General features: G+C 38.0%; 1 protein-coding gene across 17 annotated transcripts in view; it reads right to left on the bottom strand.

Moving 5' to 3' along the window:
- lmo7a (LIM domain 7a) overlaps positions 1-17,580 on the bottom strand; it is a 50,674-nt gene that overhangs the window by 9,604 nt on the left and 23,490 nt on the right. For 4 of the 17 annotated variants that reach the window (XM_081367790.1, XM_081367801.1, XM_081367794.1 and 1 more), the window contains 19 exons: positions 16,960-16,990; positions 16,207-16,320; positions 15,420-15,615; positions 12,757-12,997; positions 11,877-12,167; positions 11,326-11,607; positions 10,462-10,617; positions 8,586-9,317; positions 6,666-6,695; positions 5,940-6,066; positions 5,376-5,515; positions 4,424-5,063; positions 3,533-3,766; positions 3,118-3,232; positions 2,589-2,750; positions 1,403-1,578; positions 1,226-1,289; positions 842-898; positions 656-733 (listed from right to left, as the gene is read on the bottom strand). In XM_081367790.1, coding sequence (XP_081223916.1) covers positions 656-733; positions 842-898; positions 1,226-1,289; positions 1,403-1,578; positions 2,589-2,750; positions 3,118-3,232; positions 3,533-3,766; positions 4,424-5,063; positions 5,376-5,515; positions 5,940-6,066; positions 6,666-6,695; positions 8,586-9,317; positions 10,462-10,617; positions 11,326-11,607; positions 11,877-12,167; positions 12,757-12,997; positions 15,420-15,615; positions 16,207-16,320; positions 16,960-16,990 — 3,866 coding nt within the window. The remainder of the gene's footprint in view (positions 1-655; positions 734-841; positions 899-1,225; positions 1,290-1,402; positions 1,579-2,588; positions 2,751-3,117; positions 3,233-3,532; positions 3,767-4,423; positions 5,064-5,375; positions 5,516-5,939; positions 6,067-6,665; positions 6,696-8,585; positions 9,318-10,461; positions 10,618-11,325; positions 11,608-11,876; positions 12,168-12,756; positions 12,998-15,419; positions 15,616-16,206; positions 16,321-16,959; positions 16,991-17,580) is intronic. The other 13 variants (XM_081367805.1, XM_081367791.1, XM_081367795.1 and 10 more) reach the window with 10 other exon arrangements.

The following is a 17,580-nucleotide window of genomic DNA, read 5'->3' as shown; positions in this document are numbered from 1 at the left end:
TCCACACTGATTACTGATTTCTTTTCCTGAGCTGCTTCTACAATCAAGAATATACAGCAAGAATGACTTGAGTGTGTGAAGGTAAAACAGTCTCATATTCATATCTGTCTTATCCTAAATTCTTTCATTAATACCTGTGGGGAAAATCTCTGATGTTATATTAATATGGGACTGTAAGTAAGATATCAGCAAGATAAACTTTCCTTTTAAAGTACTTTCCTACTTTTATTTAAAGTGCTTTGTATGTTGGTATGGTCCTGACATGCTGTCTTTCAGAGGCCTCAGAGAATGACTAATGAAGATATATTTTAAAAACAATTTACAAACTCTTAAGTTTTGTTCGCACTGACAGCGTGAGAATCTTTTTGACGAATCAGTGGATCTGGATCACAAGTTTAATTAATGAATCGGATTTACAAATGATCCAGGTAAACTTACTGACTCTGATCTGTCAGTGGTTCACAGCCTATCGGAGAGAAGATTATCAGTGATTAATGATGGCAGAGTTGCCATTTTTAGATAAACTAGTTTGTTTTGTTCCTCTGCACTATTTACTCGCCAAATTTCCTCTACTTTTTAAAGTACTCTGGCTCCTGTAGACAGCATGTCAGCGCACAAGATGGAAGTGGACACTGCACACTCAACCCCCCTTTACCACAGAGGTAGACCAGAGAACTGACTGTGAGCCCTGCAGAGCCTGAGGGAAGAGCACAGAGGTTATGAGGGGCTTCTGCTAGAGAGAGGAGAGGAGGATGGCAGGATGAAGACTTAGCGGTTTACCCACAGACCCCGAAACACATAGCCTGAACGCATCAGCACTGCACTGATGCTGTTCTGTTACCTTGTTCAAAAAACTCTGATCTCCTTTTTAAGTTTTTCACAGAAATGGATTCAGATTCTACACGGGAGATAAAAATGTTAGAAGAAGATGAATTTGTCCTGGGGAAGTAGATTTAGCAATTCATTCTTAATCCACACTGCTTTCTTAAAAAAAAAAAAAAAAGTATGTGCATAGAATTTGGATAGCTGATCTCATTTTGACTAATCTTTATCACACTGTTTTAAGTTAATCAAAAACAAGCATTATTGTCAAGCTATTAAACAATCTCAGAACAAGATTCACAAATTTTCACACGCAAAAATGCGTTTATTAAAACAAGCATAGAACAAAAAAACGTAATATTAACAGACTATTTCCAAGCAATTAGCTGAAAAAATTATTTACCTTTATTATTCATATTCTCTGAATCCTCACGGAAACCACCATTTATTCCATTTGAACCATTATTCTGTGGAAAAAAGGTCATCGGTTTAGCATTATGAAAGAAGCTTTAAAATACATTCAAATACCAATTAAAAATTAAAGTGCCATGTATAGTAGGCGATTAATTAGTCTGCTCACATTGCCTGGCTGTGAGCTGACATTCACGGTTTTCACAACATTGTCCTTGGTTTGTTGGGATGTGAAATCCAGGTTGGTGTTGATGTATGACTCAGAGGGACCTAGAGGATCCAGACTGGTCAGATTGATGGTCTTATGGCTTTTAAATGGAAGGGAAGGTAGGTCTCTGCCCCAGTCTGATTGTGGCATGTCAACGAAACCATTCATTTCAAAAACACAGAATTAGCAAACTATGAAAACAGATGTACGACTACAAACAGACAGACAGATACTAAAAACTTAATGTGTCTGGTAAATACTTCTAAAATGTGGGGATGAAAGACAGACCACCTTCCCCTGCCATGCAGTCAGAATGAGCTCCACACACACCAGGTTTACCAACAAGCTTACAGATGCCCTCTGATCTGCCTTCAGTCACAAACTATAAGCCTGTTAGTAAACACTGAAAATATGAACCACTGAAAATATAAAGAACCACTTAATTTAGAAACTAAAATAATGCACTGTTTAGGAAAAATACAAACATACTACATATATACTGAAGAAACCATACCAGGGAAAGGTAGACAAAGGAATAGTTCACCCAAAAACGAAAACCAGTTATTTTATATAACTAAAATATGTGCTCCATATAAAATAAACTTAACTTAAATAAAACAAAAGACAATAAAAAGTTGGAATATAGTGCACAAAAGTCATATGGACTATTTTCATGGTACTTTATTGTAGTTTTGTTCTTTTTAGAGCTTGACAGTCCACTATACCTATTTTAAGCATATTTTAATAAAATTGTCTTTTTTTCTTTTCTTTTTTTTTTTTAAATCAAACACAAAAAACAGCAGCATACAGGTTTGGAAATATTGATAGCATTTACATTTTTTGAGTGAACTTTTCCTTTAAATGGGGAAAAAAAAACAGAAAAAAAAGAACATCAGCAACAAGAAAGCCAAACACACAACTGACAAGCATATACGAGATGAACATAGATGATACACACTATGTGTTGCTACTACAATAGATATATAGACTTTAACTACAGGGTCAACCAAGAACAGAGGATCTTAGTCTGCAATATATGTAGCAAAGGGTAACTATAAGAAGTCTGGCAATGTTTTTTTTTCTGTTGAAAGCTTTACCAAGGCTTGCTGTAGTCAGTGCTGCACTCGATGAGATGGCGGGGACTTACTATTCTTGCCGTGTCTGCGGATGTCCATAAGCAGACTTCCCTGCTGCAAGGCCTCCACCATACTGCTCTTCCACTCATTATAGCTCATGTCTGCCACCCGGTGCCCGTTCACCGCAAGGATCTCATCTCCAACCTTAACCTGACCGAGCTCCGCTGTGCTGCCTGCGTCGCACACATGCATTATACACAAAATAAATGTTCAAAACAATTATAGTAATGACAATGATGCCGAACTGTGATTTATATAACTAAACAATTTATTTTAGCATCTCAGACAATACATTTTGTTTCATGGACATTTTGTTCCATTGCTATCTTGGGCAACTAAAGGCTCATCAGATTTAACCTAGAAAAATATCTGCCCTATATACTGTAGCAGTACAGTACATGTGTGTTTTTTCTGAGTAGCAGACGTTCTCTGAAGCTGCAGGTAGAGCCTGTACTTTGTGCTTCATTAATTCACTGGGCAGCGCATGAGATCACTTTTGACATCACTTCTATTTCAGAGGACTTTAACAGTTTCTTTTACCTGGAACTACAGATTTGACACGGACCCCAGTGGAGTCCCAGTTGTTCAGGAAGCCAAAGTCCTGGCTACTGTTGGGTTTCTGGTTTAGGCTGATCCTCATCTCACTGTAGTCCACCTGGAAGACACAGACAGGTCAGCTATACACAGAAAGTGATTTCTGGTTTTCGGGAGTATCCCATTGAGATTTACTGAAAAAAAATTGAAATTACTTTGAGGAGCAGCAACATTGACATCCAAATTGTCATTAATCTACACAGAAGGCAACCCAGACCTATAAACTTTTTATCTGGATTTAGTCAGATTTACAGAATCTAAAGTGCTCATATGTCTGTCTCTGCATGTGAAATTTGCTTTTGCTTTAGAAAATGTAATGTTATTGTAATGTGTATTTGAGATTTGCTCTGGAGTGTCTTGCCTCAATTGGAGGGATGAGCGGGAATGAAGATTTAGGCTGAGGCAACACCTTGTTGATCGGAGGGACAGGAGACGGGGTTCTCTCCTCTGATCTCTCCTCTTCGTCACTGCTCTGCTTAGGGCTTTCCTGGGACATGTCCTCATCTTCTTTCACATACTGAGCATAGCGGTTGAAAACTGTAGGTTTCTTGAGGCTGTCTGTCTCTCCATTGGTGCGCTTAAGAGAGTCATCCATCTAAAAGGTTTGATGCCATATACTGTAAGTATTTTCAGAACCAATTTAAACTCTTCACTCTTTGAGATGTATTCATTACTTACAGTTATAGTGAATACAAGCAGAAGAGATCATGACTGATCATTTTAACCATGGGAAAAGTCAAACAGAGGAATAGAGGGCAACAGTCCAGTTCAGCTGGCTTGATTCTGGAAGTATTCAAATTAATTTTTTGCCCATAGGAATTTAAAAAAACGTGTCTGTTTAAGAGTTATAAACTGTTGGCTTCAACAAAAGCATTTCCCATCAATTATAACAATAGGCCTAATAGAACAAATATAACAACCTTGTCACACACAGTAGGTATTTAACAGTTTATAAGTTAACGTAAAAAATGTATGGAGAAAATTAATTTTTACTTCCAGAACCACTGCACTCTTTAATGACACTGTATGCTTTGCCCAAAAAAAAAAAAAATCTGGCTTCCACATTACAGTTTTATTCTAGTGTTGTAACTCAATTAGATTCTTTATAATTCATATGAGCTATAATTACACCAGAACTTCATTGTAAATCGATCGCACACTGCGGCAGGTAGCATAATGTTCTCAAAGACCTTCATTCATTACAAAAGAAAAACGCCATCATGATGTTTGAGAACAAACAGGGCCAACTCACCGTGAATGCTCTGGGAAGAGAGGTTATTCGGGTGGCCTGTGTGCCGAATGGCCTGGGCGTAACTACAGAGGTGAGTCTTGCGCTATCTGATCTCTGGTAGCTCCTGGGGAGGGAGGCAGAAACTTGATCCAACCCAGACTGCTTTGTATCCATTGAATTGGGCTCATACAATGAGCTAATGGTGCTGCTGTAGTTTTCAACTGGCTTAGTTTTGCTAATCGAGTCTGAGCTGTTGAGAACGCTGCTGGGTTTACTGACGCTGATGGGCTTGATCATGTTGGTGGGTTTAATCAGGCTGGTGTTGCTGTAGGAGAAAGCAGGAACTGGATCATCCAGAAGGTTTTGGGTTGTTGTTTTGCTCTCCTGAATGCTGTTATTCATTGTAAGTGGGATATCTGGGCTAGAGCGATCAGGTTTGGTTGGAAAATCTGGCTGACGCGATGCCAGGGTGCCAGCCACAGGTTCCTTTTCTCTCATAGATGGTATGGAGGGTAGTGAAGGTTTTTCCGTGGGGGCGTAAGGGGTGTCAATGGTGTAGCTACGTGCTGGCAGAGTTCTGCTTCGGGGTACAGGTTCTTCAAAGACATCATCAACGCTGGAGTTAAAGCTGTCCCTGGAGTTGCTTTGCTCACGGCTCTCTCTGAAAAGAAGCAGGAGGGAGGCAGGACAAGAACCGCGATTAGATTACACTTTTACAATGAGCAGACAACGGATCAGAGAAAGTAGAACACACTACACTCTCCGCACTAACAACAGACAACAGAATGTCAAAAAACAAAAAGTGACAGCAACATTTCATCATAGTTCACCACACACAATAACAGAAATAAAATACAATTAGGAAATTAAATAATAATTTAAATTAAACATTAAATTAAACATACAGTTTGGTACCGTTTAAGCTTTAGAGACACACACAACTACAGCTTGATTTGAAGGAATGTATGTTCACCTCTCATCATGCATTTCCTTCAAGGTCTTTGATTTCCTGGTGCCGCCTGAAGTGATCTGCTCGATCTGTTCTCTTTCTTCTTTCTTTTTCACTATGTCAGAATTCACACTCCTGCGCTTATTCTTCCACCTTGAAAGATCCTGCAGGGACGAGGAGAAAGACGCTCAGCCTCCATAACTGGAGCACAGGTGCTTATTCATAAGCAGTAACGGTAGGAGGGACAGTGCAGGGGAAGGGTGGAGAGATACGAGGACAGATTGAGGAGTGAGAGAGGACTAGATTTTGCCGGTGTCCTATTTTGCCTGTTTGGCTCCACCCGACTTCTTTTCCCGTGTGAATTAGAGGCCCGTATATGACCTAGATGCTGTATTGAAGCTCAGTCCAACCACATTCACACTACGAAGTATCACTGAACAGTTATAAACTATTTATTACTGATGTGACTCGAAGCAGTCAAGGTCCTTATGAGGACATCTTACTAGTCTCAACTTTCATTGAATCACAGGCCGAACATCTGCAGCAATGAATATCATCAATAACAAAACCATGTGATCTGATACTCACATCTTGCCACTTATCTTCATTCTCCTTAATCCGCATGCGCATCTTCTGCAGCTCTTCGAAGCGCAACTCCACCGCCGAGGTGCTGAGGTTCTTCTCACTATCAGTGATGTCACTCACTGATTTGCTCCTGTAAACATGTTTTTCAAAAACGTTAGTAGTCCAATTAATTCCTTAAGGAAAAAAAAGTAATGCATTAGGATGGAAAAAAGATTTAATGGAGTTAAGCCATTCAGCATTTTGATATGAATAAAAGTGTTTCAGCTCACATCAAGCAAGCATTAATAACAGAAATTTACAAGACAAAGTATTGAAGGGTTAGTAAAACAGCATGTCCTGAATATTATTCAAGCCACAATTAGTTATCATAATAGACAACTAACGAATTGGTTAATAATTTTCCATGAGTTGCTCATTCAATCACTTCCACTCATGTGACTTACCTGTGAGAGCACAATACGTCTGCATTGCAGAAGTACATCTGTGCTTCTCATGCTCTGGATCTTTCCAGAAGGACACGTTTGAACAGAGATTAAATTAGCCAGCAGTGTGCATATCTGTAGTCGACACGTTTTTTGCAGTGAAAGTTTTTTAGACAGCAGCCCATGGGGATCATAGCATTGAGTACATTGTGAGTGTCAGCGCTTAATATAGGGGAGGGCAGGGGCCTACACAGCAGCCGTGAACACACACAAAAACATGCCGTTACTGCACAAGGCCACAACTCACCCTTTACTATCAGAGCTTTTCTGGAACAGTCTAGAAACCAAAGAGAACCACAGCAACAAAAGTCATATTTTGGTGTGTTGATTGACCAATAAAGTAACATTCACTATTGTTCAAAGGTTTTGGGTCGGTAAGATTTTTTTGACAGAAGTCTTTTATGCTGACTAAGGCTGCATTTACTTGATAAAAAAAAAAACACCAAAAAAAAAAACACAGCAAAACAGTAATATTGTGAAATATTATTATAATTTAAAATAAATTATATTTATGTTCATATGTATAAAAATATAATTTATCCCTGTGATGGCAAAGCTGAATTTCCAGCAGCCAGTCTTCAGTGTCACATGATCCTTCAGAAATCTTTCTAACATGCTGATTTGATGATCAAGAAACATTTCTTGTTATTATCAATGTTGAAAACAGTTGTGCCCCTTCATATTATTGTGGACACTGATATTTTTTTCAGGATTCTTTGATGAATAGAAAGTACAAAAGATCAGCATTTATTTGAAATAGAAAATGTTTGTAACATTATAAATGTCTTTAATGCATCCTTGCAGACAAAAATAATTAACTTAAAATAAATCATGGTACTGACCCCAAACTTTCGAACGGTATTGTACATGTCATTAGCTTTAGCCACACCGCTCCAGCTATGATCAAGTGCATAATGATTATTTATTTTTTACAAAGTCATGCTTCAGCATTCAGTTAATTCACTGATTACAGACCTGGCTGTCTGACATTTAAAATGTGCAAACGTAATATTAACTGTCAGTTGTAACTTAGTTCGTTTCAGTTTAAGGTAGAATGACATCATTGGAAACTTGCAGAATTCCCCACCAATCCCAGTGCATTTGATCTTTTTAATGCCCTGACATTACATGGACTCTGATCAAATGCAATGTTGTACTTGGGGTTCAAGTGCTAGGCGTGTTTCCATGGTCACATAAGTGTAAGTTCCAGCTTTCACAGGATCACAAGGGTGTGGGGAATTTGGAGCTAGGGCGCATTGTAAGTTACTTCGTAAAGAGTGAATTTGTCTGACTGGATTATTTTTAGACATTGCTCAGGTTTTAAAATTCCACCACAGCTTAGCTGGATACACTCACACCTTATAAAGTCTGTTAGGACTTTGGGACTTAAACGAAAGTCAAAGCAGTTGAGTCTGTACTTGATGTATCAGTTTCTTAGATGCTTTCATGACCAAAACTTTCAGTCTTTTATTAAACACAAGCAAAATGCATTTCACAAGCAATTGGTCAGTCTCTCCAAAGTCAAACAAAGTGTATCTGTAATGTCACATTCTTTGGTGTTCCAGCTAATCAAAAATGCTTTTAATTTTATATAATTCAGTAAAGTAAGCCTAAGAAAATAGACTTTTGATTCATTAAACACTATAGGGAAATAACTAGAAGAATAACAAGAAAGTGCATTAAACTGTAAAACTATATGTGCTACAAACCAGTGTGCTTATGATTATGACAATAAATTAAAATAATATAACAAATACCAGTTTGTAGTATCAAGCAGCATAACTGACTGTTCTTGTACAGCTAAAATAATTGGAAGTGGCTGACAATGGAAGCCTTGCACATTCAAGAAAATAAGATAAGATAAAACACAACACATTTCAATGTTGAAAACCATTTTGACCTCATCACTTCATGCACAAACTTATCTAAATGAGTGCAAATTTTGAAGCTGGTCCAAAATTATTTTATAGAAAAACACTAAGAAAACCAAACATCTACCTGTTACAATCATTCTCATGCAATCAAAGTCAAACCCATGTCAGACTCACAAACATTTGCCATTGCCAGTCTAAGATCATAGTTAACACGAGAATGCGAAAAAGTACACCGCAGATGAGATCATGATGACAAGCGCACACAGGTATTTCTGCAGGCTCAGAAACCTAACCTCTCAACCATCAGCCTCTTCCTGTATCGCACACGGCTGGCCTCTCTGATGGCTTGCCATTTCTGCATATCTTCTTCATTGCAAGACAAAGAAACACTGGGAGATCCCCTTTTCTCCATCCCTTGGGTATTTAAAGCTTTTAGCTTCCTAAGTAGCATATCATCTGTTTTCAGGTGCTGCTCTGCTCCGTGTTTAATCTCGGACTTGGGCTTGTTCTGTCTGGGTTCAACTGGGCCAAACATTAGCTTGGCCTGCAGTTTTGGTGGCAAAGCCCATGTCTCTGGAATAGGAACAGGGTGGTAGTTATCAGGGGCCCCAGACAGAGGGTAATGACTGATTTGCTGTTGAGCCCTTCGAAAAACCACATCGTCTTTTTCAATGTCAGGATAAACGGATTCACCCTCATGGCGGGGCTGAATTACCACTGTGACTTCAGCCTCCGATCTGCGACGAGGCACCAGGAAGTTACCGTACTTCAACTGGGCCAGATCATCACTCGAGTGGAAAGTTTTTGTACGACGTGTAAACATATCGTCATTTTCCAAATCAGGCAGGATGTCGGCAGAAACGTTGTATGGGTCGTTAGGCTGTTCACGCCCAAGGAGGGGGCGCTTTTCACATTTTATGAGTCTGGGGCCAGAGGTGGGATCTGGTCTGGGCCAAAAATCAGGGGGCTTTGACTTAGAGAGCCCAGCACTCTGCTGAGCAACCGTGAGGTGTTGTGTCTGAGAACTGTGGGTGAATCAAAGGAGAAAAGAATAAAGAAAGGATTCAGAACATGCAAGGGGACAGTAAAAAAAAAAGAAGAAAGAGTAGAAATCAGTTAAGACCAGTTAACACGAATAGTGTATGCAGAAGGTTGCAGCTAACCATGCAATATATAAAGTAACAGCAGCATTATGCAGACTCATTTTGCTCTAAATTTTGGAAAAGCAGAAGTGTGAACGCTCTGCCTCAAAATATTAAAAGTTACTTCAAATTTAGATTTAATAAAAGTAGTTTTAAGAATTTTGATACACACCACCACTATAATCACAGAGGAATGATATCGTTGGAATCACTTTCAGATATATTTTTTTCCCAGCTGATGAATAATGAAAACATTGACAGTAATCACAATGTATCTTGCTTTAAAGAGCTTGAGCATTTAAAGCGGCAGACAACATAACTGCAGCACAAGCTTATAATAAACAGGACGTTATGGTGCGTTGGTGTGGGCGCTAATATAGTTATTTTTATAGCTCTCTGTAGTTATCGTTCTTGGTGTGAGCGGGCCTTTAAGCTCTAAAAATGCACCAAAAAATCTGTAAAATGGTCCATACAACTTGTTTGCAATATTCCACATTTTCTGAAGATATGATAGCTTTGTTTGAGGAACAGACCAAAATGTAGTTATTCACTGATGATATTACCCTTACGTCAGTTATGGCACATCATTCAAGAGCTCAAAGAGCATTAATTGAGTCAAATGAAATCAGTGTGTTTGTAAAGGAATTGATCAGTCAGATTTCCGAATCAGCTGTATTCATTGAAAAGATCAGACTCAAGAGAATGACTTGTTCAATGAACCCGAATTCAACTCACTGACTCGAATGAACAGCTTATTGGATGGCTATGTCTCCTCGCACAAATCATATAAAGCTTCAGAAAACTTGTAATGTTAGGCATGAGTCATTTGGACCTTCTCACCATTTCCATCACTTATGTGCACTTGTCTGATGAGATCATTAACATTCACAAAGATTATATAAAAAAAAAAAAAAACACTACTTATTAGTATGCATCAGTTGATAGATTTATTATAATATGTGGAGAAGCTGATCAGGGGAAGTGAGTGGATGTCCGGTCCTACTGCATATGGGGCTGTGATAAGGACCTGGGTGTGGAAGTGAGGCTGGACTGAGCGAGGCCTTCAGGTGCATGGAAGTGAGAGGGAGGGGGTTCAGACTGAGTGCGAGAGAAAGCAGGTAGAGAGAGCCAGGGATTGGCGTCATCATCTGATTCTTCAGAGGACGAACCTGACTTCTTGCGACTGGAAAATGTGAGGTGAAAGAGCACAGAGAAAGAAAATGGAGAAAAGTTAGTAACCATCACCAGAAAGAAGACAGGAGGTAACAGAAGCCTTAGCAACAAAGTAAATAAGTAAAAAAGAAACCTCAGGGTTTACAGTGGCATCCAATAAATTTGTACATTTAAGCAACGCTTAAAAATATATGAAAGTATGAGCAAAACAGATGTACTGCTCAAAATCAAGATAAAAATGTCTAAAAAAATTTGGACATCTGTACTGATTTGTCAAATTTTATGAAATGTCCATCTAACAGGTAAAAGACAGTTTGTTTGTATAATATATTATGCACTTTACGTTTTTGGAGCCACTGGATAGCCAAACATGTCAGAGAATTATAAATTATTATTTGAAAAACAGCTGATCAATAGGGCTTAGAATTGAAAACAGGTTCTTAGTCAGATTTCATTAAAAATAATTAAGTTTAATAATTAAGTAAGTGTAATTTTATTTTTCCATTTTAATTTCCAAATTACTTTAATGGACAGTTGCCAATTATAATAAATATGGGACAGCTGATTTATGTAAATATTTTTTTGGAATATCAAGCATGTCTTGAAAAATGGAGTATTCCTGGAGGTAGGGATAGGGTTATTTTTATTTATTAGAATTATTTATGTTCTTTTCTTAATTTATGTTCTTTTATTTTTTTTGCCTCAGTACTGGACAGACCTGAAACCTTGGATCTTCCTGTACCAAGGGCGGCGCTGGGAGCCCAGTTTGATCTTCTTCACATGTGTATCCTCCTCAGGTGTCCAGAACTTGGGCAGAAATTTATCAAAAGGCACTGTGGCAGATGTTTGTGGCATCAGGCCTACTTTACGGGCATAAAGGTCATCCTGAACAGGATCAGCATAGCCAAACTCATCCTCCTCTTCTTCAGAGTCATCGTAAATGCAGGCATCAGCGGATACAGGCCTCCTGTAAGTCCTCTGAAGAGGCTGTGACTGACCGCTGCTCAAAAGACAGCCATTTGTGTTACATACCACCAATGATCAATGCACATCAAACCATCCATGGTTATCAAGCACACCAAACCAAATGAAAATCAAACATTGAAAACAAAATGTTGTTTCAAAAAGTCCACGCTATGGGTTGAAAATCAAGCGAAATAATGACATCACAGCAACTCAAAACCAAACTTCGAAGGTTTCTGGAGAAGACCCAGAGTTAACACTGATAAAATAGCAAACAGATGCGTGTCAAAGAAGCCAGTTTCTGACCTGAGATGGGTCAATGAATGCCGGGGCACATTACTGACAGCCACCTGTGGCCTGGTGGTACACGAGACAGCAGCTCCCTCCAGCGGGCTCATGGGTAAGGCAAAGTTGGTCGGAGCGACAGGGGACGGCCTGTGAAATCTACGGCTAGCGAGGTCATCTAGAACCATGTCGGGATCCGGTCGATCTGTATCTGAATCACTGCTCTCATACTCATAAGCCAAAGACTGGTGGGCAGTTGTCTGGGATTTCGACTCGGTGATGGATGAAGGGTCTGAACCAGCCCTCTCATGACTGGGACACACCACCAATGATGGTCACGAAAGCACAAAATGCCAAGAAATAGTGGGAATAATAAGCACCGGCATTCAAACATCGAGAATGTTTCATAGCTAACATCTCAACCTACAAAGGAGGAATATAATGATAAACAATTCTAGGAAGCAAAGCAAATGATCAAGAGACAAATTTTGAGAATTGTTTTGAGAAAAGTTCACATTCAGATCTTTTGATGGCAGGTATCAGAGCACAATGTGAGACATTGTTGAGATATTTTTTGAAACTCTAGAAGAGACAGATTTAAGATTACTAGGGTCTTTTGTCTGGAGAAAAATCTGAAAAGCTGGAGACAAAAAAAGTCTCCTTTTGCTCTCTTTTTAATTTTATTGCTGCCTAGGAGAAACTACTGAGACCTCATTTGTGACTTTTCAATTCTGTGGGTGTTTTCCTCAAAGAAAAAAAAAAAAAAAACATTTTTCTTCGGCAAGCATGGTCTGTATTACATCATAAATCAATGATCAGATGGTCACCTTTCACCAGAGTAGGTGAATATACCATCCCATGAAAACCCCCATCGAATCTTTAGAGTGTAGACTTGCATTACCTAGTAAAAGTGCCGTCATCTTCTGTGAACATAGGGCTAGCCCAGCTTCTTCTGTTGTCTTCATTTCGCTCTGCACGTTTCTTGCGTAATGGTGCTGGAACATAGCCTGACTGCTTATCCTTTGATGGCAGGAACTGATTGAACGGAGTGGTGGTCTTAGGTGTTAAGACCAATGAACGGCGGTATTCCTTATTTTCTGACATCATGAAGCTCAGATCTGCTTCGGGGTCACTAACACAACCTGGAGAAACAGCACAGAGAGCCAGGAGTGTGAGTGTATAAACACGCACATGCACACATGATTGTTATTCTTTCCTGGTGGGGACTTTCCATTGACTTTTATTGTTTTTATACTGAGCTAATGATGTTTTCTAATCCATAACCCTGAACCTTATAGAAAGTAACAGAATAATCTTTTTGAATTTTTTTGTTTTGTATTGAGACATTAGCCTATTTTGTATTTTTACAAAGCTGATTTTTTTTATTTTTCTATTGGTCCCCATAGGTGAATTCACACTTTATTATGCTAGGAGACAAAATTTTATCCACACAATATATGCAGTGCAAAAATTTGTTTTCTTCATTAGAATTTAGATTTTTCTTATTTTACACACAAATCTCACAAAATTTAAAGCAAGAAAACTCTATGCTGATGGATTAAGAGAATACATGTAATTCATATAATATAATACTGTTCAAAAGTTTGGTGGCAGTAAGATTTAAAAAAATATATATACATTTTTATTCAACAAAACTGCATTGAATTGATCAAAGGTGTCAGTAAAGAATTTTTACTTAGAAATAAATATATTTCAAATAGAAAACATTTTTACACAAAAATATTAAGGAGCACAATTGTGATAATACATGTTTATTGTGCAGAAAATCAGCATATTAGAATGATTTCTGAAGGATCATGTGACACTGAAGACAGTAATGATGCTGAAAATTCAACTTTGCCATCACAGGAACAAATTGCATTTTACATTTATTAAAAAATAGAAAATGGTTATTTTAAATTATTATAATATTTCACAATACTACTGTTTTTACAGTATTTTTACAGTACTGTTTTTACAGCCTTTGTGAGCATTAGAGACTTCTTTCAAAAGCATTATAAAATCTGACCGACCCCAAACTTTTGAATGGAATTCTCTGAAAATGTCTTTATCATCCTAATACATATTTACACAATTTCTATTGTTGTAAATATTTTACACGGAAAGACGACAGCTTTTTTGAACACACTTCTCTGTAGTAAACATGATAGTGGGATGCGTCTGACTCATTGGCAGGTCAGTGGGGAATAAGAAAAAAAATGTCTCACTGGGGTGAACGTGTAGACAGTCCAGCACAGTAATTATATCAGCAGCTAATTACATCAGCACCTTCCTTATGATCTGCAATTGAGCCCCTGGGACCATGACCGAGTAAAAAGATGCTAATGTCATTGAAACGCAAACATGTAGAAGAGAATGAATTGATGGGAGTTTGCACTTTCCATCAAAACGGTATCTGCTGACCGTCACAGACAGCAAAATATAGTTCATGAAAGCATTAAAAGGTATAGTTCGAATACCACTAGAGGGCACCAGGCATTTGTTTTGACAAGCAAGAGTTCACTCCAGAATTAAAATTTCCTGATAATTTACTCTCCCCAATGTCATCCAAGATGTTCATGTCTTTCTTTCTTCAGTCGAAAAGAAATTAAGGTTTTTGAGGAAACATTCCAGGATTTTTCTCCATATAGTGGACTTCAACAGGGACAAATGGGTTGAAGGTCCAAATGGCAGTTTCAATGAAGCTTCAAAGGGCTCTACACGATCCCAGCTAAGGAATAACGGTCTTTTCTAGCAAAACGAAATGTCATTTTCAAAAAAAACAAATTGTCAATGTATACTTTATCATCTTGCACTAGCTCTGCAATGCGCCACACATTACGTAATCAGGTTGGAAAGGTCACGCGTGTTCCGGTTCAAAAAGGTAGGGTAGGGCGAAAAACTCCATCTCATTTTCTCCTCCAACTTCAAAATCGTCTGACATCGTTGTTTTACCTTTTTTTTTGTAAAGGGTGAAAAGTCTTTGCACATTCGCTTTGTAAACACACCTTTCCAACGTGACCTTTCCAACGTGATCACATAATGCGTAAAGTCGTGGACGTGCAAGATGAGCATTTGTTTTTAAAAAGTATATACATTTTAATTTTTTTAAGACCGATCGTTTCGCTAGATAAGACCCTTATTCCTCGGCTGGGATCATATACAGCCCTTTGAAGCTGCACTGAAACTGCAATTTGGACCCTATTGAAGTCCACTATATGGAGAAAATCCTGGAATGTTTTCCTCAAAAACCTTAATTTCTTTTCGACTAAAGAAAGACAGACAAGAACATCTTGGATGACATGGGGGTGAGTAAATTATCAGGACATTTTAATTCTGGAGTGAACTAATCCTTTAATTAATTAATTAACTACATTTCAGCCAAAGCTATCTGTGGTCAGGTTTTTAAACTTGACTGCATATTTTTCTTGCAGTGGTGGAGTGTTTTGTTTAAAAAGACACAAAATGAGATATCCACCTCCACCTTTCGTACAACTACTCATCTCTGACTCTCAAGTCAAGCTAGAATGCACAAGAGTGACTTCAGAGATTGAAGAGTCTTACCCTCGCTGCTTCCTTTGAGTGTAGCGTCTGAGGATGTGCTGAAAGTTCTGGAGCCCAGCGAGTCGAGGCTGTCTAGAGAGTCTTCTCTCCTGTGTCCGGCCCGTAGCGGGAAGAGCTCTTCTTTCTCTGAGTACCAGCTATCTCTACAAGTGCTGTTTCGTGCACTGCCCCGCAGTGATGTGCAATCCTCTAGTGCCTGTCGAGCACAAGGGTGTGAGTGTGAGGGAGACAGGCCGACACACAGCATGCACAAGGGAACAACACAAACAACAAACACAGCATACAGCCTCCATCAGTGCATAAACAGTCTTGCTCGTGAGAATTTGCCGTCTCTTTTCTAATGAAAGTAATACTTTTGAAAGTGTTCAAACTGTGTTTTTTTTACACAGATGATTATGATTACACTGCACAGGTGTAAACTTAAATGGCAGGTTTTAATGGCAATTTTTTATGTCACTTAAAAGGATAGAATAAGCATGGTCAAATTCATATTGAGAAAAAAAAAACCCTTCAAAATGATTTTGAAGGGTTTTTTTTTTTCTCAATATGTAATGGTCAACAGTATCAATGCAATCAGGTGAATTAATTGCTATTGGCTGACTGTGTTTCATACCATGAGACTAGTATGGTGCATTCTTAGCAAGATATTTCAAATTCCAGAATGGATGTAAAATGAGATTTTCTGTACATGGTCAGCTAGTCTAGAAGAATCCACAATATTCACGCACTCCTGTATACACAGTAACATCTAAGTGTAAATACTACAGCAAATACTGCATAATCTTACCTTATATAGTGCTGTGCCAAGTAATTCCTCAAAAGCCTTTAGTTTTAGGTAAGGTCCATTGTAAAAAGGATCAGCATGTGCCTTTCTGCCCAGCCAATATATGGTGATCAGAACCTGTGAGACACAACTGTATTAGTACATATTGCAACAAAGTTGTATATGTCAATAAACCATGCATGCCAATATATCAACAAGAACTAGATAAATCACATTGTACAATTTTAAGATATTATATACACTGGCCCTAAAAGTATTGAACTTTTTTTTTTTAATACCCTTTTTTGAGAAGTTTCCTAATTACTCGAGTGGTCATTTTAGTTTTTTATACATAAAATCAGTTCACTGTTTATATATTCTTTACAATTAGGACAAACATATAAAAAAAAAAAAAAAACAAGACAAGACATCTATTATATTATATTATATTATATTATATTATATTATATTATATTATATTATATTATATTATATTATATTATATTATATTATATTTAAAAATAGATGTCTTGATCAGTGTATTTGAGCTTTAGATGAAGTGTCTTGAAATGTTACTATGACATACCGCTACTGTGATACTTTAAGAAATAAACAGACAAACACAAACCGCAATATGTGAGCTGTTAAGCAAGCATTTTATCTGACACCACAGGAATGAAGCAAAGACTCCGAAAGCTCACAGCATATTTCAATTGAGCAAATTAGGGGATAAACACGATTTTACATTTACCCAAATAATTCAGCATTAGCACTTACATTTTTGAGCCTCCTGCTGCTCTCCTGGCGTCTGTAGGGGAGAAGAGGTGTTTGGTTAATCACTCACAGTCTGGGAAAAGGACAATAAAAGAACAGTGTTTTGGGTTTCTGTGTGCCCTAGTGAATGAGCTAGAAAGTGAGAGCACAATCCCATCAGGCCGGCTCCCAGCAGCTCTATTCAAAAGGATACAAACTGAAAACACGTTCACTCAAACACATTGACAAACACCGCGACATAGGGACGGTTGACAGCAGATATAAAGACCAGAAAACCAACAGCCAAAGAACCCTACTCACACAAGCTCCACTCTAAATTGACAATATATTTTATTTTATAAATGCAACAAGCAAAATAAGCAGAAAAATAAATAAAGATACTGTATATGTACTGTGTATGTTCTACTTTTATGTCACAATCTTGTCCTTGACTGGTTATATATGAGCACTGTCACCTAAGGTTAAAACCAAATAGGATCACTATAAAAATACCACATTCATTGATGTAAAACATGGCATGTTGAACTTAAGATTCCTGACATCCTTTTGTTGCATGTAAAGTGAGGTACTGTATTTCTTGCTGATGTTTCGACCAAAAGATTATAATACTTGAGCCATTAGTTA

Source organism: Scardinius erythrophthalmus (assembly GCF_964197995.2).
Source record: "Scardinius erythrophthalmus genome assembly, chromosome: 6".
Lineage (NCBI taxonomy): Eukaryota > Metazoa > Chordata > Actinopteri > Cypriniformes > Leuciscidae > Scardinius > Scardinius erythrophthalmus.
This window is presented reverse-complemented; position numbering and strand designations above follow the sequence as displayed.